The following is a 23,053-nucleotide window of genomic DNA, read 5'->3' on the forward strand; positions in this document are numbered from 1 at the left end:
TTTACTCATAATTTTTCCTACTTTTTATTCTCCAACATATTTTCGATCAAAGAAAAAAATTAAATTGAGAAAAACTGATCCTGAAAATTAAATTCAGCCCCAATATTTTGTCAGGTTTAAATGTCTTCTGAATAAACCACAGGGTGTTTTACCCATATTAAACTGGGACGTGTGCTTCAGTATTTCACTTTATAGTTCACAAACCTTGACAAAAATTGGTTATTACTGTGCCTTTATCAGCTCCAACCTCTAGCAATATAACTGAGAGATTCCCTTGGGATCTGTACTACCACATCACTACACAGTATTTTGTATGGTACTGATATTAAAACAGAAGGCCATATTTTGTAGGTCTTTTTTGTTTTGTCTTTTGCTGATATGGTTATCTGTGGAGAAACTTTGGGGAGGCTGAGCCACGACAATTTTTTCCCCCTGGCTTAAACAAGCAAACAAGTACTTTCCAGAATCCCACTGAATTCCCATTATGTCCAATAAACAGCTTTACGTTCAACCAAGACATGCATGTTAGAAGCAGAAGCAGATCCTTGTAGAAGAGGATCCAAAGACAGGGGAAGATGGCGTCTGCGAACTCCGTTGTGCAACTCTGCAATTTTATGGCAGGCCCACACACACATACACAGGGAAACTTTTGAATGGAATAGATGTTGCTGGGAGGCAGTTTGGATAGGGGGCAATGGAGGAGGTGGAGGGGGTTGAAGTTGTGGTAGAGTTTAGTTCTCCTTTAAAGGAATTCATTTATGGTCTTATTGTGTGCAAATATTTTGTTTATGTCCAAGTAACTTATTTTTAATAAATATAAGCTCTTAGATTAGTCCCTGTATATATTTATTTTATCCATGGACATCTGTAGGTACCAGAACAGTTCTACAATTGGCCAGGCTGTATGTGGAAGTCATGGCTAATGAATAACAATTTTCCTTTACAACAGGAGTTGACTAAACCCAGGAAGTGCTGAGTACTTGCAGTAATCCAATTCATCATCTCTCCTTTAAAGTGAATGGCAGGTCTATCGGTTGTTGTGCAGAGGAGAGGGTGAGCTGCAATGAGCATGAGATGATCAATGCAGCCAGTCTAGCTTTTGAACTCAGCAGGCAGTTGCACAATCCAGTGACTTCTTGAGCAGGAACCTTATAAATGCCACTTCTTTGCAATAAATGTGTAAATACGTTTTTTTGGAACATTTTAGTATTGCCGGGTATTGAATATAATACAGGGTTGTATAACATAGTGTATATTGTACTATATATATATATATATATATATATATATATATATATATATATATATATATATACACATACTGTGTATAGACAAATACAAGAGGTCCTCTGCAACCCATTATCAATATATTTAAGACATTGAGACATTTTGTGCATGCAGCTACTTAAAAACGCCTTACCCTTTAAACAACAGGGATTGTTTGTCCATATATTGCAATATATTTAAGCTGGCCATCTATGTCAGTCATCACATATCTGGCCAGTCCTATACTCAATTTTCATCTGATTCATTAAGATTTATATTGCTTCATTATACATTTTACACAGGGACTAAGTTTTACCTGCAACTTAATTGCTGCTTTCAAAGTAAAACTCCCAAACTTGGTTGCCCTTTTATTAGCCTAAGCCACCTGACTATAGCCGGGAAGGGTGAGAGCTATAGCATGGAGCTGACCACTGCTCTTGTATGAACTATAACAAACAAGGGAAAGCTATGCTCACCACTAATTTTTAAAACCGTTAGGTGGGGTGCAATGTGGTCACAGCCTCATTGCACCCTAGCTTAATGGTTTTAAAAATTAGTGGTAAGCACAACTTTCCCTTGTTTTATATATACTGTATATATATATATATATATATATATATATATATATATATATATATATATATATATATATATATATATATATATATATATATATATATATATATATATATATTTATATTATTTTTATGACTTTATTTAGAAAGTATTACAATCACAAATAATTATTAAATTTTATACACCAGATATACAGCATAAAGCAGTGCCTTGTAGTTTAGAAGAATAGTGCCAAGTAATATTGTTGGCAAGTGAGTTTATCTTAAGTTCAAAGATCCAGTTGGGTTCAGACGTCATTTTTACTATCTATGTAAAATTCTGAAAAATGTTACATTCATATGCAGAATCTGTTAATATGTTTCATGTGATAACGCTTAGACTAATGTTCCTGCTGATACATGCTGTAAGACCCAGATATAGTAGAATTAGCCGGCTGTGTAAAATAGTAAAATGCTTTCAGCATGAGTCAGTGATTAGACTGCTACTGGACTTTGCCAAAGCTTTTGATACAGTGCTGCATAAATGACTACGATACTTCTAAACTTATACAGGTATGGGACCTGTTATCCAGAATGCTCGTGGATAACAGATCTTTCTGTAATTTGGATCTTCATACCTTAAGTCTACTAGAAAATCATTCAAACATTAAATAAACACAATAGGCTGGGTTTGCCTCCAATAAGGATTAATTATATCTTAGTTTAGACTGTTTTACTATTACAGAGAAAAAACCTTTTTTAAACATTTGGATTATTTGGATAAAATTTTATCTATGGGAGATGGCCTTTCTGGATAACTGGCTTCCGAATAACAGATCCCATTAAGGCTTAAGTGTAAGCACCTTTCCTGCATGATGATGTGTGTGTCTAATAATATGAGAATAATCTCATGTTAACACATTGTTGTCTGCTTTGTTGTGTTTTGATTTTATGTTGTAACTGAATAATGTTTACACTTTAATACCTGGTTACAGCTTCTTGTCTGTAACATTTTTTCCTTTTTAAGAATAATTTGTGCCTGTGCATTACAAATACGCATTCTTTTTGTCTGCTTGCTGATTAGGAAGAGTGTTCTCTTGTACTGGTAACATTGACGTCTTGCAGTAATGATTTTCACTAACAATTTGTAATAGTAGACTGGGTGCAGTTTCCTCTTTAGGAGAGATAGGTGACGTGTGCTTTGGAACTATGTTGTGGGATTATAAGGCAACTCCTTCCCAGTGCTGAAATCAACTTTTGTCTATTTAGTCTATGTCTGCTTATTTTCAAGCCAATAAATGTTCCTAGAAGCATTAGCTGCCAGTAATAATCTCACTTGTATGTAAGATATCAAAATGCTCAGTGTGGGGTAGGGGATGAAGTCCTTACCACCTGGTTATTAAGTAGGATCTGGCCTTCAAGGAGAATGTTCAGTAACAAATACCACATAATTCATTGAGTGCTCAGATCACCACAAAACGTTTTGCTTTTAGAAGGTGTTTCTGCAAGTCTGTATATCCTCCCATACTGTGAAAAGAATGCAATTATATCATTAAATAAACACACACCAGTGAACTCTGTCACACTATGTCTGTTCCTGAATCAATTTCCTCCAGCATGGCCAATAGAACGTCCATTGGCGTCAGTGTGAATCATCGATGGTAAACCTTTTGATCTCCATATACACTAGAAAATCATTTCCCAGGCTTTTGTGATTCAGATGTTATGCCATGAGTGATTTACACTCAATGTTGTACCCAGTGTGCGCTGGGCCTCCCCCTGCAAAAAAAAAAAAAAATCTTCCGAGGTCGGCCCGAACCCGCCCGACCTGCGGGTAAACCCGCAGGTATTGGGCCGGCCCACACATCATTATTACCCGCCCTCTGCCTGCCCTGATCCCCATTTGCATGCGTCCTCTTCTCTGCTCACCGTATAGTACAGTTAGGGTGGGGGTGGTGAGATTCTTTAAAGCTATAGAGGAAGGTAACCCCTCAGTCCGGCGCCCCCCTAATCTTGGGGTCTGCTACCTCTATAGTTATGCCACTGTCACACTGACACCAATGCAAAGGTATTTTGTGGCATGCTGTATTTTGTCACCTTAGCTTAATCTTAAAGCACGGTGTAGGGCTTTCCTTCCATGGTGCAAAAGTATTGTAAGGGAATCCCAGCCCAAAGGCATGTTCAAACTGAGATTTATAGGGCATGTATATTTTTTATTTTATATACTTTTTGGATTGGATTTTATCTCAAAATTAAGGGAATCTTAACAAAATATTTGGCCAGAAGAGGGTGGATTTAAAGAAATCTCAAAACATTTGTCTCTCCAACTTCACAGAATTCAACTGTGAATCAAATGAAAGTCCCTTTAGCAGTGAGCGTAGTAGAGCTCTCAGGCCTGCTTATTGGCTCAAGTATTGCATGCCTTAAAGAGGTTGTTCACCTTTAAATTAAAGGCTTCCAAAATAAAGAGGCCCACATAACACACAAACCCCTAATAAATCCATCACAGTAACCTGCTTCTTCAAAAAGTATGAATAAATGCTGAAATCCAGCTGTTTAACAGTTCTCTTTCTGCATCATTTGAAATCCTGGCAGGGAAGGAGGGACTAAACACAGATATTACAAATTGTAACACAATTTACAGACAGCATGCAGGAACTACATAACCCAAAATTTATTGCACTGTAATGTTCCTTTCCTTATTCAAATTATCTGTGCAGGGAATTGTGGGGTTTGGAGGATGCAGGCTGAGGAAGATGGCTGTTGATACAAAGTAACAGTAGTCAGCCAGCTCAGCAAAGTAGTCAGAGAAATTAGCAGGAGAGTGGGGGGGGGGGGGCTAGGCTTAGGGAACTGTTTCAAACCATTAAAAATCATGAAGGCTGCATATTTTTTAAATGATGTATATTACAAAGTTGCTTTAAATTATGTTTACTTTTCAAAAAGCTCAAGTTATGTTTTTGTGGAGTTCCCCTTTAACATTTAGTTTCATGTAGAGAGTGATATTCTGGGACAATTTGCATTATTTTTTAATTTTTTATTATTTGTGATTTTTCTGTTATTTAGCAGCTCTCCAGTTTGCAATGGCAATCTGGTTCCTAGAGTCCAGAATACCCTAGCAACCACTCACTGATTTAAATGGGAGACTGTAGTATGCATAGAAGAGGGCCGGAATAGAAAGCTGAGCATTTCTTTTTTAGATTAGGTCAGTGGCAAATAATTCATAATCTATAAAAATGAAAAAATCAAGGCCAATTGAAAAGTTGCAAGAATTAGCCATTCTATAACATGATGATGATGTTACCGTAAAGGTGAACCACCCCTTTAACCATAATGTAATATTTAGAAATATTGACCATATATTAGTACTTGGATGTCTGTTAGTTGGTAGTTTGGATGCCATTACAGACCATGGGGCAGATTTAGGTCAAGGTGAATTGTCGACGTTAAAAACTTTGAATTTCAAGCTATTTTTTGTGTAGTTTGACTAGGGAATAGTCCAAATTCATTTTGAATTTGAAAAAAATTAGAATTTTGAAATTTATCATGTACTGTCTCTTTAAAACTTCGACTTCGACCATTCGCCATCTAAAACCTGCCAAAGTGCTGTTTTAGCCTATGGGGGACCTCCTAGAACCCATTTGATGTCAATTGGTGGACTTTGAGAAATCAAAGTTTTTTGGGGGAAAAACTTTGAATTGAATTTGATCGAATGCGCTATTCTTTCAATCATACAATTCCAATACGGCCGAATACGGACCTCTTCGACCAAAAAAAACTTTGACTTCCCTTCGATTGGTCTTTTTGAATTCAAATTTTTAAGTATTTTCAGTTCGATATTCGACCCTTGATAAATATGCCCCCAAGTGTCAGTTTTTGAGGGATGTCCAAATTATACAAGCTTCCTTAATTTTTGCAAAATGATTTGTCAGTCAAGAGAGGCTGTGCAGAATTGGCAGCTAGCAATTGGAATGGACTTAATGGCATAAGTTGTACAGAACCACATTTGTGAAGGATAATCGTGGGATCTATGTTTCTCCCAATTTTATTCAGTTAAAAGGGAAAGGTTATCTATTGCACGCTGCAGAATTTTCATAGCCAGCACAATTAGTGGTTGTGTGTTCCATAGAGCTAAATTATAACAAAACATTGAATATCAAAGATGTATAACTTGTTTGCTAATGCACAGACAGCATTTTGATTATTTGCTGCTTTGGGTGCCATAACTCTAAAACTAAATTTTTATTTTCATTAGTAATGCAAGATACTACTTTGCATACTTTAATTGCTAACTTCTTTAATATTTGAGCAACAAAAAAGCTGCATCCATATATGTAAAAAGAAAAATTATGTGAGTAATTAAGACATCTAGGCAAATTAACTTTGAATGCGTGACTTATCAATAGGACATTGTTTGCTTTGTTTTTGTCTCATGTCTGTTTCCTTCTGATGACCCATTTCATGCCTCTAATTTATTTTTAATACACAATAGATTTTGCTTCACAAGGCTGTATTTAATTACAATGACATTTGTTAATTATGTATGTGGTGTACATTTTGCAGCATGGCTTATAAAACCAATATTACAAACACAGAGATGCTATATATATATATATATATATATATATATATATATATATATATATATATATATATATATATATATATATATATATATATATATATATATATATATATATAATGTGTGTGTGTTTTATTTTCAGTTTATTAATGTTCATTCATAGATGGGCATTCTGGAAGGAGAATATGGGATCTGTTATCCAAAATGCTTAGGGCCTGGGGTTTTCCAGATAATGGGTCTTTCCGTAATTTGGATCTCTATATGTCTACTATAATTTAAACATTAATTACATTAATTTAACATAAGTTTTAATTAAATCTTACTTGCAACAAAGTACAATTTGGATTATTTAACTAAAATAGAGTCTATGGGAGACAACCTTTCTGTAATTTGGATAACAGGTTTCCAGATAATGCATCCCATACCTGTATTATTATTATTCGTATTATTATTAGTATTATTATAGAGAAAAAGAAAATATTTTTCAAATTTAGAATTATTTGATTAATGTGAGTCTATGGGTGAGTCTATGGGTTTCTAGATTTCGGATCCTATAGCTGTATTACATAAATGGGACCCAAAAATTGCACCACCCCATGTATTATTCCATAAATCCCATAAACACAGGAGGTAAAACTTAACCTTTATTAGTACGTATTAAAATGACCCAAGGGTGGAAAATTAAAAAGTGATTAAAATTACAAAAAGGAGGAGCACATTGTTTGCTGGATTCAGTAGTCTGCCCCAGAGATTGATCGTACTCAAAACTGATAGGATCATATAAAAAGCATCATCATGGGGATAAGCTACATTAAGTTCTGTGGATTGTGGCAAATGGCAATAGTGGTAGCACTCAATTCCCCAAAGGGTTAATCCACTAGTAAGTGCAAAAGTTATATAGGATACGATCATTGATCAGATCAAAACGAACTGTCGGCATCATTTATATCCGCCCAAAACAATTTCCGAAAACACCCTCATGCGACAGGAAATATAAGGTGCAAGAACCTGTCTTTAGAGATTCCGTTATCGGCGTTACGTAGATACAGCCACTATGGTGCCATTCAGCCCCCCACCCTTTATGCACCCCCAGTGATGCTGTGGGGTCAGCGGTGAGGTATGTTGCGGCGCAAGTAACTTAAATCACAGCAAATGAACTCCCTGCCTAATTGAGCTAAAATTAGTGAGAGGCGCCTGAGGCGCGTTTCGCTTGCTCTGCAAGCTTTGTCAAAGGCAATCTGCGGTGAGAAGAGGAGTGCGTCTATATATAGGTACGGAATAGCCGTTGCTATTCAAATCAACCAATGCGCAAACGTTTCAACCTAATCAACCAATGCGCAAGCCTCTGAGAACATGTGGGGAGGAGCGAATATGGCTCATTCAGTGTCCCCATACTCGAAGCTTATATGCTGATTCGAATACTAAGTATCTAATTGCAACATTGGTAGTGCTTGAGGGAAATAAGTTAGCAACACTGTAACTACTTGATCACGCTTCCTTGGATAAACTGCAAAGTATCAGATGGTAGAAAAATGGTTATTTGATGTATGGCTCATTGTGAATAATTTGACATTGTATCCAAACTAACACGGATCACATTATTGCCAAAGTCAAATGGCCATCCTAGGCTACATCTTAGAGATTATGAATGAGTCCTGAATATTTCAAATGAAAATATTCATAGTGATACTTTCATTCAGGCCAGCAGGGCCCATAGCATTCATATTAAAAATCCATTCGCTCTCTTTAGCCAAAATGGATGATTCCAGGTCCCCTCCTCTAATACCCAGAGACATTTTAGATAATCCAGTCACTAAGAGACCTTTGCTAGTGTGATTGTGATATTCCAAAAAATGTCTGCTCACTGGAGGTAATTTCTTTTCCAATTTAATCCATTCAAGTGCGTTGTCAATACTTGACACATGTTCTAGTATCCTTTTCTTTAGGGCCCGATTTGTTTTGCCAATGTATATTTTCCCGCAGGGACAGGTCAACATATAGACTACACAGTCAGTATTGCATGTAAAGCTTTGAGTGATATTATGTCGTTTGCCAAACCTATCGAAAACCGAGGATTTATTGTGCATGTATCGGCAAGCTCTGCATTTGCCACACGGGAATGTACCAGACCTCATTGTTCTATTATTTTGTTTGCCAAAATGGCTCTATTTATCATTAACCCTTGACCCTGCACACCATTTATGTGGTTTCTTGATTGGTGGAAGGTGCTTTATACTCCATTCTCTTTATATTATTACATAAATGTGGCATCCCTGTAGTACAAGTTATTTACTTACAGAGTCAAAGTGCCAAAATTCCTTGTTTTTCCACAATTTAGTTTTTTTTCTGAGTAAATATGGCCCTAAAGCCTGCCTGCCCAGGCCCTTTTGATTTTTTTGATTATTTGTGCCCCTGAGGAAGACCCTTAAGGTCGAAACGCGTTGGGCTCACCAATATTATTTTGTAATTTTTGTTATATTTTTTCTTTTTTGTAATAAATTTATTTTTCTAACTGGGTGTGCTATCCGTTACTTATAATATTTAGTACTGTGCCCATGTCAGTGACATATTTGTCTGGTGCAAAATTTAAGTGGAGAACTTTGTGCATATTTCGGGGGTTATTTACTAAAACTCTAATTTATCTTATATTTTTATTAAGCCAAGCTTGACCAAACTTCCATCCATGATTTTATCTTATTTAGCAATAAAATAACTCGAAAAAGTCAGGTTCGAAAAAACTAGATAAAACCCCAAATGTTTCGGATTATTGGACAGAACCCAGCACAGATATGTTCAAATTGTAAAAAAAAGACATCTGCCATTGATTTCTATATGACCTCGACAGGTTTAAAGGTGGCCATACACGGGCAGATAAAGCTGCCCATATCGGTCGCTTGGACCAATTTGGTGTATCGTAATTCGATCGTTCTGCCATACGGCTGAACGTTCGAATTACCCCTGATATAGCCATGCCGTTAGTGGCATATCGGGGGAAAGATCCGCTTGTTTGTCGATGTCGCCAAACGAGTGGAGCTTTGAGTCTATGGCCAGCTTAAGATGGGGGATTTTTGGATTCAGATTTTTTGCAGCTTCGGGAAATTCTAAATATCGAAAAATTTCAGGGTTTTTTTTCACCTTGGCAAAACAGCTCAGTTCTCCAGCAACAAGGTAATACTCTAGCAAAGTTTGTTGCTCGACCTTTAGTAAATAGGCGTTGTAGCTGCTAAATGTGCCCCTATGAGAGATGACCCTCCTGTAATTCTGGATATCAGGTTTCTAGATAAAAGATCCCATAGCTGGGATACCGCATACATTTGGCAAGTACAGAGGACTACTTTGGAATCTAAAATATACCATCATCTCCTAGTTCTTAATGAGCTGTAGTTCTTGGTTTGCAATTCCATTATCTAATATTTGCATGGCTTATGTGTCACAGCTCAGGAAGTGTTGTGTTTCCAAGTTAAGAGAATGCTGATATAAATTTTCATCACACTCGTGAGTCTGCAGCTCAAGTAAACATCCTGTCACTTTATGCAAAATGAGTATTCTTTTAAATGTTACATTTTGTTAATGTGTTTTACAATAAACCCTAAACTAACTATAAAGCCCAAGTGTTAATTAATTGGTTAGTTGATACGCCCAGTGGTGAGGGGCCTCGCTTGTATATTTAGCACTGTGAAGGATAGGAGCTTGATCTGAGTGTTTGCTACTTCTGTGCTAGTAAGGCAAGCTTTTATTTATATTTATTATACCACTACTTGATTAGAAAACTATTTATGTGAAATGGTTTTCAAATGTGTATTTGTCATCAGTTATTTAGTGCATACCATATGTCCTGGTTTTTGCAAGCATCTGTAAAAGAAGAGAAGAAGAAGGCAGTTAATCAAGTTACCAGTCCACAGATTGAGTTCCTCCTTATCTGAAAGCCTGATGTATACTGCAGCTGGGAGAAGGGATTGGGTTTGGTTATGCAGTGCTCATTATCTGTATTTAAACAAATTAGGGAGGTGAAGGATATAAAAGAAAAAAATAACAATGATCTGTACTGTATAATAGGATAATATGGATTTTTTTATTTACATAAGTCCTGATTATTGTTGAACTAAATTGTATTTAGAGCCATATTTGATGGCTTTTATTTTGAAACTCCTCTGGATACTAATTAGCATTGTTGCTGCCAAGCTGTCCTTTTTAAGGGATAACTGAAGTGAACAGAAGCAGAGAAAGCTATAAATAAATGATAGATTGCAATTCAGAGCAGTCCAACACATCCATCTCTAATTACTATAACTTATAAGGGGAATGGTCAGACTCCTGTACTGCAAAAATCATTATCAAAACAAGAACAACAGTCAGTGATATGGTGAGAGAGAGAGAGTGTGTGTGTGTGTGTGTATATTTTATATTAATATATAACAGCATTGAAGTGTGATGTAGTCATTAAATGTTTACTGACATCACAAATGTCCAGTTTGGTTATAGTAGTTATTAGTTTAAATTAAAAGTGCATTTATTTTTTTCTCTCTCCATTGAGCCCAGTAAAACACATGATACAACGTGTGGGATATAATTTGGCTATTTAATCTATTATTTTGCTGGTCTTTAGTTTATAAATATTATATAAATATTTTATATTATAATGATATCTACATCAACCAAATGAAGATTGGGGGATACTTGTCACCTCATTACAACATCAGTCTATGTATGTAGTGTGTATGTGTATCTTTAGAGAAACTAGAAGTAGACAACTTATTAGTTGCTGTGTTTTAGAGGACTAGGTAATATACTTGTTGGTACAGTATATACCTCTGAAAGTATTCAAAATTCTTGATACCCAGCATGTTGAGCTCATAGCATCTGGTGGTTTAGGGTAAAACTACACAGGAGATTTTGATCAGAATTTGTGAGTCAGATTTTATCTGATCTTGCTATGCAATAGTATGCAACACACGCAACAGTACATGATATGTAGGATGCTACAAATTCTACTCCCCCTAAAGCTAGAATAGAGTCGAATCAGATAAAGTCGGATTGTGTAGTTTGTTCATGCATCTACACCCAACATTCAGGAGGTTATTTATCAATAAACTCACAATTTAAATGTTTGCTTATTTATGAAAAAACCTTAATGTAAAAAAACTCGAATTAATGAAATGGGGGGGGGGGCAGGGGGGGTGAATACCTCTAATTGATTGAATTTTCAAGCCCAAACCACTGGAAAAACTCTGAAAATCATGAAGGCTCCAGGAGCGTGCATAGGCTGTTCAGGACAAGAGTTGCCTGTCAAGAAGCTGTGCCAGTCCTGTCTATCAGAAGTTGCAGGCACATCAGCTGGTCTACCTCCAGAGCTGAGGGCTTGGGTCAAGGAAGTTTTGGCCCAGGAGTTGGGGGCTGTCTCTGCAGCTAAGAGGAAAAGCCAGGAGGCTTCACTCAGAATTCAGATGAGAGAGTGGACATAAGGAGCAGATCTTCAGCTTCTGAAGAAGACTAGGATGAGAAATTTTCTTTATTTGATTTCACGTTGGTACCACCCTTAATTAAGTCGGTAAGGCAAGCCCTTGACTTGAAGGAAGGTGGGGATCTTACTACATCTTTTTTACCCCCTTTTAATAAAAAGAGCAAAGTTTTTCCTTTTCACCAAGAAGTGGCTGAACTGGTTAAGTCTGAGTGTGAGATTCTTTCAAAAAGAAGCTCAACCCAGCAGAGATTCAGTAAGCTGTATCCTTCAAGGAAGAGGATCTCAAAGACTTCTGTTCGGTTCCAGGGGTGGATGCCCCAATCCTTATCTGTCTAAGAGAATGCTTTTACCAGTTGACGATCAAGCTTCGCTTTGTGACTCAATGAATAAGCAAATGGAGACAGATCTAAAAAGATCCTTCCTAAATGCAAGTGAATCCATCAAGCCAACTGTGGCGGGTCTTTCTGTGACAAAACCCATGGAATCTTGGCTGTTCTGTGTGTAACAGGCTCTCCAGGAGGGTAAAGACAGGAATGAGTTCCTCGAAGGTATGGCAGAGCTGAAGCTTGGGGCCGCCTTCTTAACCAGTACCATGATAGACCTGGTCAGACTAGCTTCTATTGCTCTCCGCCAGGAGGGCCCTCTGGCTCAGGTCATGGGACGCAGATGCGGTATCGAAGATAGCTTTCTCTTCACATCCCATTTGCTATCAGCATTAAAGTAGTTGTCTATTGGAATGTATATTTTCAAATATGAAAATAGTAAGCTTCCTAAAGTACAATTATTGCCAAGTATTCAGATATAAAAAGTGCTGGCAATGCATGAATTTAATACTCGAGTTCAAAGTTTTGTTGAAACAAGTTACTTGATTTGTAGTAGAACAACTAGAACAGGTGATCTTTCCACAATGACACCCACCTGTAAATTACAGCCATGCTAGAGGTAACCGATATCCTTATGTTACCTCTGTAGAAGGAAAGTTAGCCCTGAGGTAAGTGCTGCCTCAAGCTTTTAGGACAATGTTACCCGCAGAGAATCAGCCCTGAAAATACTTTTCCCTTACCTAACATGGGGATTGCTGCAGATTTCTTGACTGCCATTGTCCTTACTGGGGCCATTTAAAAATCTACTCTTACATGGGTCAAAAATACCTTCTCCTCACTGCCCATTAAAATCACCACACCTCACCTATATTGCATGTTTCGATCCTGGATAAAACTGCAAAAATTCCTTTCCTCATTTTCAGCATCTATCTGGCATTGTATGTGAAGTGTTTTATATGTTGTGATTCTCATAATTCAGGTGATATTTATCAAGGCTTTATTGCTTATGGGAGACTAGATTTCCTATGGGTGACAAAGCTTCATGTCTGTATTTGACTTTACATTACATACAAAAAGGCCTGAATGCCCCCTGTTAACTAGGAAAGAACTGGAAAGCTGTTGGCAGACAAGAATCTTGATTCAGAAGTGCTTGATCTGACATTGTTCACTTGAACTCCGAGGAGACTGTACTTGAAAGCTTTCTTAGTACAACTTTAACTGCGGTAGTGGGTGTAAGTTGGCACCACTCCACGTGCAGCTGTGCAAAGTCTTTTGGGGACCCCTCAGGCAGATGTTTTGGAGGCATTAAAGTGTTTTTGTCCTTAGTTTCTGCATGAATAACAGGCTTGTCTTTAGTTCTCTCTCTACCTCACAGTGATCTAAATGTCACACAGCAAAACAGTGCCTTAGGCCATCCATTTGCTTGCGCAGATCAATGAATAATCAATTAACCTTAACATTTTCACCTTACTGGTGCTGCTTTTGAATTTAAAGAAAGAAATGCTTGTGTAGTCAATATGCTTTAATAAGTTATGTCAGAAACTTTTAATATTCACCATAGTACAAGCAGCCACTATTCACATATACAGTAATTTACAATAAATGTTCTTGCAAGGGCTTGCCTGCCTTCCACTGGTCAAATCATGAAATATAAATGAAGAAGCAGTTGGCTTTATTTTCTTCTGCGGTATAATTTATGCGTTTGTTTCTTTAATGCGGTTGGGACAGGTATATCAGCCATCAATGTCCGTTTCACTTTTTGTAGAAGAGTCGGGAAACAGAAGGGGCAACAGGTTTATCTGGGTATAAATAACAAGACTCCTGTTGAATACGTCACCAAGATATTCTTGTATATAAGAGACTTCGCTGTAGCAAGTAATAGCAATCTGCAGGAACAGTGTATTGTCTTTTATTAAAAGGGGTTTAAATCAGATGGAGTACAATAGTTGGCGCTATATAAATACATGTTAATAATAGTACCCCATGAAATCCTTTGCGGCATACAATGACTCGCATGTCCATATAATTTTTTTATGCATTTTCACAGTGATAGTTCCGTTTTTTATGCAATTAACTCTTCAGTTTTTTTTACTTGTTAATCATTTTGAAAATCCTGTAGATTGTTTCCACATCTACATTATGAAAGCATTTTACTCTGTACTGTTGACTAATAAAACAATCTTTCATTCAGTATTATAGCAAAGAAATAGCTCATACAGCTTATAAATACCTTGACAATGTTTTTCTCTCCAAATGTGAGAAACAGAAGATTCTTTTGGGATTAGCATGTTTATTGATTTCTAGTAGAGAATTTCATGAGGCTATTGAATTACGATATGGTTCTAGATCTGACATGTTCGAGATGGCAACGTGAAACCAGCGGGAGAGACTAAGTGGATGTAATGAAGTCAGCAAGCTGAGCTTTATTTGAGTCGACAGCTCACTGATAACATTGTTTCAGCAGACATAATGATGTTCTGGGCTTTATTTTCTCTAGTATTTTGGCAGGCTTTGATTTCAGTTATAGTTAGGCATGCAAGCAGAATTCTATTAAACTCTAGTGTTACCATTTGAAATGACTAAAGGTAAGACTCATGAACATCAGAAATGTAACTTATGCATTATGTCTGGGTTGGTTTAAGGCGCAACACTTTATTGTTGTGAGCTGAAAGATTTGTTGTATTATATACACTCTGTCTACCTCATTGAAAAGAGATACAGGTATGGGACCTGTTATCCAGAATACTTTGGACCTCAGCTTTCTGGATAATGGGTCTTTCCATAATTTGTATCTTAATGCATTTAGTCTACTAAAAACATCTATTCCATGTTTATATGGTTTTATTACAGAGAAAAAGGAAATATTTTTTCAAAATTTTAGGAGCTAACTACTGAATAGTATATTTAAGTATAAAGGAAGTGCTAGTTTTAATGCACATTCCCTGGGCCCCTGTCTCTAAAGTAAGTTTACAAAACACCGATTACACTGAATGCTACTATGCAGTAAGACTTTTTATACTATGGCCGAAAGGCAAACAAGTTAGGGACCGCCATGTGGGGTTTACCTTGACGTGGTATGGTGGCTTTTCAGCTTTATGATCATAACTTTGTAACTACTGAATAGCATTAGAAAAGGAGTATTAAAGGTGTTGACTGGAGATGCAGTATATACATACTCAAAATGATTTAAAAAAAAAAAGTACCACTGTACTACAGACCATCATTTTTACTCCAGCCCAAGTACAAGCATGCGTCCATGATTGAAGTCCTGTTTACACTGCTCATAAATACTGTATATATACAGTTGAATTCTAAAGTTTACATACACCTATGTTAAAGGTGTTCAGACATGTATGGACTGAAAAGGAAAATGCATGTGACAGCAAGGAGGCCCACAAACCTGAATCATTCACACCAGGTCTGTCAGGAGGAATGGACATAAATTCCGGCAGTATATTGCTATGCTTGTGGAAGCTTGTGGAAGTCTACAGTTAAGCAGTTAAAATGCAGAGCCACTAAATACTAGCAAAGTGTATGTAAATATTTGACTCACAGGATATCATATATAGGAAAAAAAACTGAAATGACGTTACTTTGAGATAACTTCACATAGAAAGCCCCAAACACAGATTATGTAATATGATACGCATAAATCATTTGAGTAAACTTTGAGAGTTCTATTTTATGCACGTGTGCAGTATACATTCATACATTCTTTAATTCCAAGATATTAAAGGATACATGTACTGTTAATATAAATCAATTTTGCTACAACAGCGCAACCTGCTGTTCATTTTCCAACCAGTCTGACCCCCAAGTTGTCAAAGAACTCAGGAGAAAGAAGGGCTGCTCTGGTGTTCTTCTACTTAGGAAAGATTTGAGGTTTCTATTTTATTTCCTAACCAATCAGATCAGCCCTCTTTCTTTCTCTTGACACTTCCTTGACTACTTAGTGGTCATAATGGTCGGTCCTAAGTTTAGGGACCAACTCACAATAAGAAGTATAGATATATAGAATCTAAAAGTCACACTACTAAGGTAATTTGTAATTAATTCATATACATATTACATGGCAGATCAGAAAACAAGAATTCTGCTAAATGATTTCCCACAACCCCTAAACTTTTAAACAGCTGCTAAAACAAAGCACACTAAAAACATGGCACACTCCCATGAGTAATTTTGCGTTAACAAAATATTGGAGTTAATTAGTTGCATAAATTCTTGCCCACATATTTTCAAGGAATTGTATTTCACTAGCTGGTAAAATATAGTTAAAAATTTAAGTTGGGTTGAAAAAAGCCCAAATTCAACCCCTCCAACATACATAATTTAAATACATATCTGTGAGTTGTCATTTAAGATCCTGGCAGTGCAGTAATTCACTTTTAGGGAGTTTAAGGGAATTTAGAAGGGTATAGTCTTTTTTCATGTAATTACTATTGAGAGATTCACAGGTAGCTGCCTGGTTAGCTAACTGTTGCAATTCTTCTTCATCACTGAGGAAGGGACATGTGTTCCCGAAACGTTTGATCGTGATTGTAGTGATCTGAAAGCACTATGGAATAAATTTGGGATCACCCCTGTTGCAGCATTGAAAGGTATTGGCATTCTTTCTTACTGAATTCATCTGCTCTTGACTGCGTGAGTGCTTTAGGATGTAATAATCAGTGGTATTTTAACACTGATGTTTCAATTCCAGTAAGTAAAAAAAAAAAGCCTTAGATAAAGATTTGCAAAGTAATTTAATCAAAACTAAAACTGGCATTGAATCGAATTCAGGTGAACCTGTTGCTCATTTATATATGAAATCATCCATGCTGTAATTGTTACTGGATGCCTTCCAATATCAACATTGAGGCTTTTTTCATTTTCTAGTTATAATCTGTATTTCTGATTAAGTTTTCTAAATTGAATCTGGCAAAATATATGTTGTTCCCAAGTGTTTATTTGGCATGCAGTGATCTACTGCAAACACCACATTACCTGAGGCTATGCAGCACCTGATGACTCACCAGGGGGATTTTCTGCAGATCAGGCAGGGCAACTAGCTCTGTAATTGTATTAATAACACCAGGAAATAGAAAAAAACCCTAATAATATTTATATATAATGTACATTGAATTTGAACAGTACATGCCAAGTGATGTACTGTTAATGCCATGACGGCATTCAGGCCTAGGTTTGTTCCCATTCTAGATAGGTTCTCATTTTAAAATATATTCATGCTGAAGCTGACAAAATTAGAAATATACTGCATCGTAAAGGAATTCTGTCATGGGAAAACATGATTTTTTTTTCAAAAAGCATCAGCTAACAGCAGGGGCGATCCGTGGGCTGCTGCCGCCTGAGGCAGAAACCCCGATGCCGCCCCCCCTCTCAGGTCTGTTTCCTGGTAAAATACAGATTTTCAACAAGTTGACCTCAGATACAGGAGTTATTTAAGTAAATAAGCTCTTACGGGAGGGAACACATTCCATTTGGTAATAAAATTGTCTATTTGAGAGTGGTCTAATCTGCATATATTTTTTTTTCTCAAGATAACTTTATAATCTTCAGAGCATGACAAATGGTTTGTATGGAAAAGGCTGTTAACCATTATCATATATTGATTTCTGTCTTGGTTCACTTTCTGTCTGTCATTTCAAACATTTCAGTTGCTTTTGGTCTAAGATTGTATTAAGCTACACACTGGCCATGCTAAAGCAGTTTGTCTTTGTGCAAAAATACAGTACCAGAATTTCATTGAAATTTAAACTTTTTAAATTAAATAAATTGGTTTTCTCCCTGTTTAAACTTGTTTCATGGTGCTGCTGTAGCAGTGATTTAGTCAATAAAGCTACTGCCCTGTTGTGCCATCTAGCATGCCATCTGGTCCTGGTTGTTTATCCAAATGATCTGTGACTTAAAGGGCAAGGAAAGTTAAACTAAAGAAGTAGGCTAGAAATGTTGCACATTATGTTTTGGGTTTCTGTACCAGCCCCAGGCAACCACAGCCCTTTAGCAGTAAATATCTGTGTCTCCAAAGATGCCCCAATAGCTCCCCATCTTCTTTTCTGATGATTCACTGCACATGCTCTGTGCTGCTGTCAGTTACTGAGCTAAGGGACCAACTCAAAATATACAGTACACATAGAATGTAAATGTCACAATAAAAGGCTGATTAGTAATTAATACAGATAATTACTACATGGCAGCACAGAAACCAGTGCAACTAGCATGCAAATTTAATAATCAGTCCTGTAGCATCAGCTTATGTTACAGGCCAATCTAATTTTCTGTTTGATAATTTGTTATTTGGTGCAATAAGTTCAGTATATAAAACATGGCATTTTTAGCCCTATTAATTTTTAGGGTTTAGTTCTCCTTTAAGTCAAGGGCTGGTGAGTAATGGAATGAGATCTGGCCAGGACACAGAGATAAGATAAGCAAGGCATTGGTGGAAATTGCAAACTCATTCCCATTCATCAAAATTTTTTTGGTTTAATACATATTTATGCAGCGATATAGCGTAAGATTCTAGATATCACAGAACAATCTAGCTTCATACCACTGTCCAAACTAGAGCATGTAGTGTTTGCAGTGATTTAAAATGCCTAAAAATGTGACAGTCTAAATTTAGAAATGCCCCATACCCATGCACATTTGTTAAAATCTCCAGACCATGCCTTTTCATATAATTTGTTATATAAAATGGGATATTTTAGTTGAGCCCTGGTTTTCTTTTAAAATAGTTTTTTTTATTAAATATCTGTACATAATATCAAGCAAACAAGATTTTTAGAACACAAACAGAGAGAAAAATTGCCAGCGCACGGTTTGCCTTTAAAAATAATTATTTTAAAAAATGAGGTGTTAGTATCACACTTTGGCCGAAATATGTAAGCTCACTTGCCACGTCAAAGCCCCTCATTTTACGGGAGTCCTGGCGAGTTTGTAGTGCATTTAAAATCAAGTCCCCCAGCAATGTGACTGAGTAGTAAGACCATTGTGCACTTACCCTTAGCTCAGGAGCTCTAGTGAGAAAGCAGGGAGTTTTTAAGCCCAAGCTGTGGTTTAACCGTGCCCTGGTAATTTTAATCTTTCTCTTTGTGTACAAATATTCTTTTATAGCAGCTGGTCAACTCCAGAATGTGGGTTAGACCAAAGGCTGGCACAAGGTTATTTCAAGCAGTTGGTCAACGCCACATCTTGAGCTAGACCGAGTGCTGGCGATTTTTCCCCCCAAGATTTTTAGAAGTTTGTCTTAAAGGGGTGGTTCACCTTTAAGGTAACTTTTACTATGTTATAGAATGGCCACTTCTAAGCAACTTTTCAATTGGTTTTCATTATTTTTTACAGTTATTTACCTTTTTCTTCTGACTCTTTGCAGCTTTCAAATGGGCATCGCTGACTCCCTTCTAAAAGACAAATGCTCTGTGAGGCTACAAATGTATTGGTATTGTTTCTTTTTATTACTGATCCTTCTATTCAGGCCCTCTCCTATTCATATTCCAGTCTCTTATTCAAACCAAAACATGGTTGCTAGGGTAATTTGGACCCTAGTTACCAGGTTGCTTAAGATGCAAATTGAAGAGCTGCTGAATAAAAAGCTAAATAACGCAAAAACCTTCAATAATAAAAATGCCCATTGCCCAAACTATTTTTGATAATTGGAAAAGAGATTGTTCCCTAGAGAGTAGGACTTTTTTGAAAATCATATTTTAGTTTCTGTTTTTTTCAAGGGAAATCACAAAGATCAGTTCTCTATTGTGATTTTTTTTTTACTCTTAAGTATGTTTTATTAACTTCCTTTTTCTGCAGCGTTCAATGCTCGCACAATAATACTGCTTCCTTTTATGTAATTCCCTTGGTGATGGATTAGGGCAATTTTTCATAATTAAACATGTTTAGCTTTTGGCAGTGGATTAAACGTTATTTGCTGCAAAAAGGAGGGGAACAATGCTATGTTTAATCAAACAGAATACATTTTTTTCCAGACCTTGGTTACATTTAGTTAGAAAAATTAGTTTCTCTAAAAAAACAGCTCTATTCACTAGTCACCCCAACTAGAGTTGATAAAATGAATGAGGTCCATCCATCCCAATGAAATATACTTTTGAAGAGACAGTACTGTCTTATATCAATGACGGGTGTCCACAAATAGAATTTTGCATAGCTCACAGCCAGTTCTCCCAGATTGCTGTTTAAATGCCCCATGTTACCCTGCTTACCCTAGGTTCTTCTCCGCTCCCTGCTTCTAGATAAAAAAAAATCAAAGATATCCATGCATTCCATTGTCGAATGCACAGCCATCTTGGATTTTGTACAGTAGTAAATGCAGAAAGAGACAAGCAACATGGGAGCAGAATGTGCAAGCGTAGGTTAGGAAAGCTTTCAATCTATCCAGGGTAGGACTGGTGGGCCCAGGGCCCACTGGGGCTTCTGGCTCAGGGCACCCCTTGCCCCCCGATGGTGCGTATGCATATGCTTGTTTTTGCCGCGACTGGGTACTCGTGGCAGCGAGAGAGGCACAGATGCAGGGAGCGGATCTGGGCCCAGTCCGACCCTGAATCTATCCATTTCTGCATATTGCATTATCTGCCAATATTGTGCTTATTGCCTATTTCTGCAGAGATAATAATTTAACATAGTAAATATACTGGCATGTCTGGGGTTAATATGTTGATTATCCTCTTCTGTAGCAATTATACTGGTACATCTGGAGTTAATATGCGGATTGTCCATTTTGTGTAGTGATTATAATGGCACATCTTGGGTAATATGAGGATTATATATTTTCTGTAGCAGTTAATGCTGGCTCTTTTTAAGTTAATATGCAAATTATCTATTTTCTGCAGCAAGTACTGGTCAGGTTAATATGCTGATTATCCCATTGTTGTATCCCAATTATAAGGGCACATATCATGTTAATATGCTAATTATTAATTTTCTATAGCAATTATACTGGCACCTCCTGGTCAATATTCAGATTCTCCCTTTTCCGTAGTAGTTATCCTGGCATGTCTGGGGTTAATATGTGAATTATCCATTTAAGTATCTCACATGAACTAATTTACAGTGGCAAATAAGAAAACTTCATTCCTTCAATACGTGGTTCTTGAAACAGGTCACATCTCTAAGTTGTATCTTTTTTTTTTTTTTTTTAAATAAATAAACAAAATCAGTCTGCAGCAAACACCATGAACCGTTATTGCGAAAATACATAGAGCGTATTCCGCTGCTTTGAGTGTCAGTACTTAGGGCATCTAACAGCAGAACTTAGTTCTAACTCAATCTGAAGTAAATGTCAAGAAAGAAACCTTTTATTAAGTCCCATAAGTATTATTGAAACAATGTAGCAGCTTCTGTTTTCAGTTGTAGTTTTGAATATTTTATATTAAAATGTTGTTTAGCAGTAAATTTGCTTTTTGGTTTTGTTTCTCTTGAATACCAAGCCCTGAATGGATTAGTATGGATGTAATTTTGTTTTTGTTTTTTTTGTTTTTTTTTGTGCAGGTTCTGGCATCATGTCGCGCTTTTATCCTGACCGCACGGGTTCCTACAAAGGTAAAGATCTGCATCACACACTCTGGGAATGATACGTTTTCCTTCTTGTCGGGCATGTTTGCTAAAATCTGTTGCAACTGTGAAATAATTCAGTGTTTGGAAAAAACAAGGTATTTAAGTAAAGTATATAACATGGCTTAATTATATCTACTGTGTATATATATATATATATATATATATATATATATATATATATATATATATATATATATATATATATATATATATCTATATCTATCTATCTATCTATCTATCTATCTATCTATCTATCTATCTATCTATCTATCTATCTATCTATCTATCTATCTATCTATCTATCTATCTATCTATCTATCTATCTATCTATATATATATCTATCTATCTATCTATATATATATATTTATATATATATATATCTATATCTATATCTATATCTATATCTATATCATCTATATATATATATAGTATGTTTTTAATGATCCTAACAGATTTTTTAACAGGGGGGTGTGGTAGTTTTATTGGTTGTGTATATACGTAGTACTGAATGAGCAAATATCCGTTAGGGTATGCTAATTTTTGGACGCATAGCGATGATGTAATTAAGTAGTCAAGTCCAATTAGGGATTTTTTCGCGCCAATGTTTGTATTTAAGCATGTTCATTTTTATCTTTCTGTACTTTGAGAAAGGCCTCGGTGGAGGCCGAAACGTCAGCCAACCTTTTCAAATAAATATAAGCGATTTGTAAGACCTGAGAGTGCGGACCGCTTTTTGGATATGTTATATATATATATATATATATATATATATATATATATATATATATATATATATATATATATTAAAACAAATCTAGTACCACTAAAGCTGTTCTTCACTAAACCCCTACCACCCAATATAGTAAATACCTGGGCTACCCACAGATATCATCGCTAGGGCATGTTTGAAATTGTCAACCAGTTCAAAGACTGAAAGAAGAAGGCTCGCACTCGCAGGTCTTATGAAGATAATCAAGGTGTTTATTGGACAAAAAACGGCTAACGTTTCGGCTAGTACTCTAGCCTTTATATATATATATATATATATATATATATATAATATATTTCTTGGATGAGTATCCGCACTCCAAGGCAATGGATAAGTAGGGGTGCACGGTGATATTAGTATACAGCAAAAGTTTCCAGACCAGCACTCCCTTTTGGTGAAAATCAACAATCTTTTATTGTGACATGGTATCTTGTTCCATCGTTTCGATCCCAATAGGGATCTTTTTCCTTGAAAAAGATCCCTATTGGGATCGAAACGTTGGAACAAGATACCATGTATATATATATATATAC

The 23,053-nt window shown here is 36.3% G+C and overlaps 1 protein-coding gene across 7 annotated transcripts in view; it reads left to right on the forward strand.

Moving 5' to 3' along the window:
- Positions 1–23,053, forward strand: part of carmil1.L (capping protein regulator and myosin 1 linker 1 L homeolog) — a 165,402-nt gene that overhangs the window by 49,514 nt on the left and 92,835 nt on the right. For all 7 annotated transcript variants that reach the window (XM_041566338.1, XM_041566340.1, XM_041566339.1 and 4 more), the window contains exon 3: positions 21,685–21,735. In XM_041566338.1, the coding sequence (XP_041422272.1) occupies positions 21,685–21,735 (51 nt within the window). The remainder of the gene's footprint in view (positions 1–21,684; positions 21,736–23,053) is intronic.

Source organism: Xenopus laevis, chromosome 6L (genome assembly GCF_017654675.1).
Source record: "Xenopus laevis strain J_2021 chromosome 6L, Xenopus_laevis_v10.1, whole genome shotgun sequence".
Lineage (NCBI taxonomy): Eukaryota > Metazoa > Chordata > Amphibia > Anura > Pipidae > Xenopus > Xenopus laevis.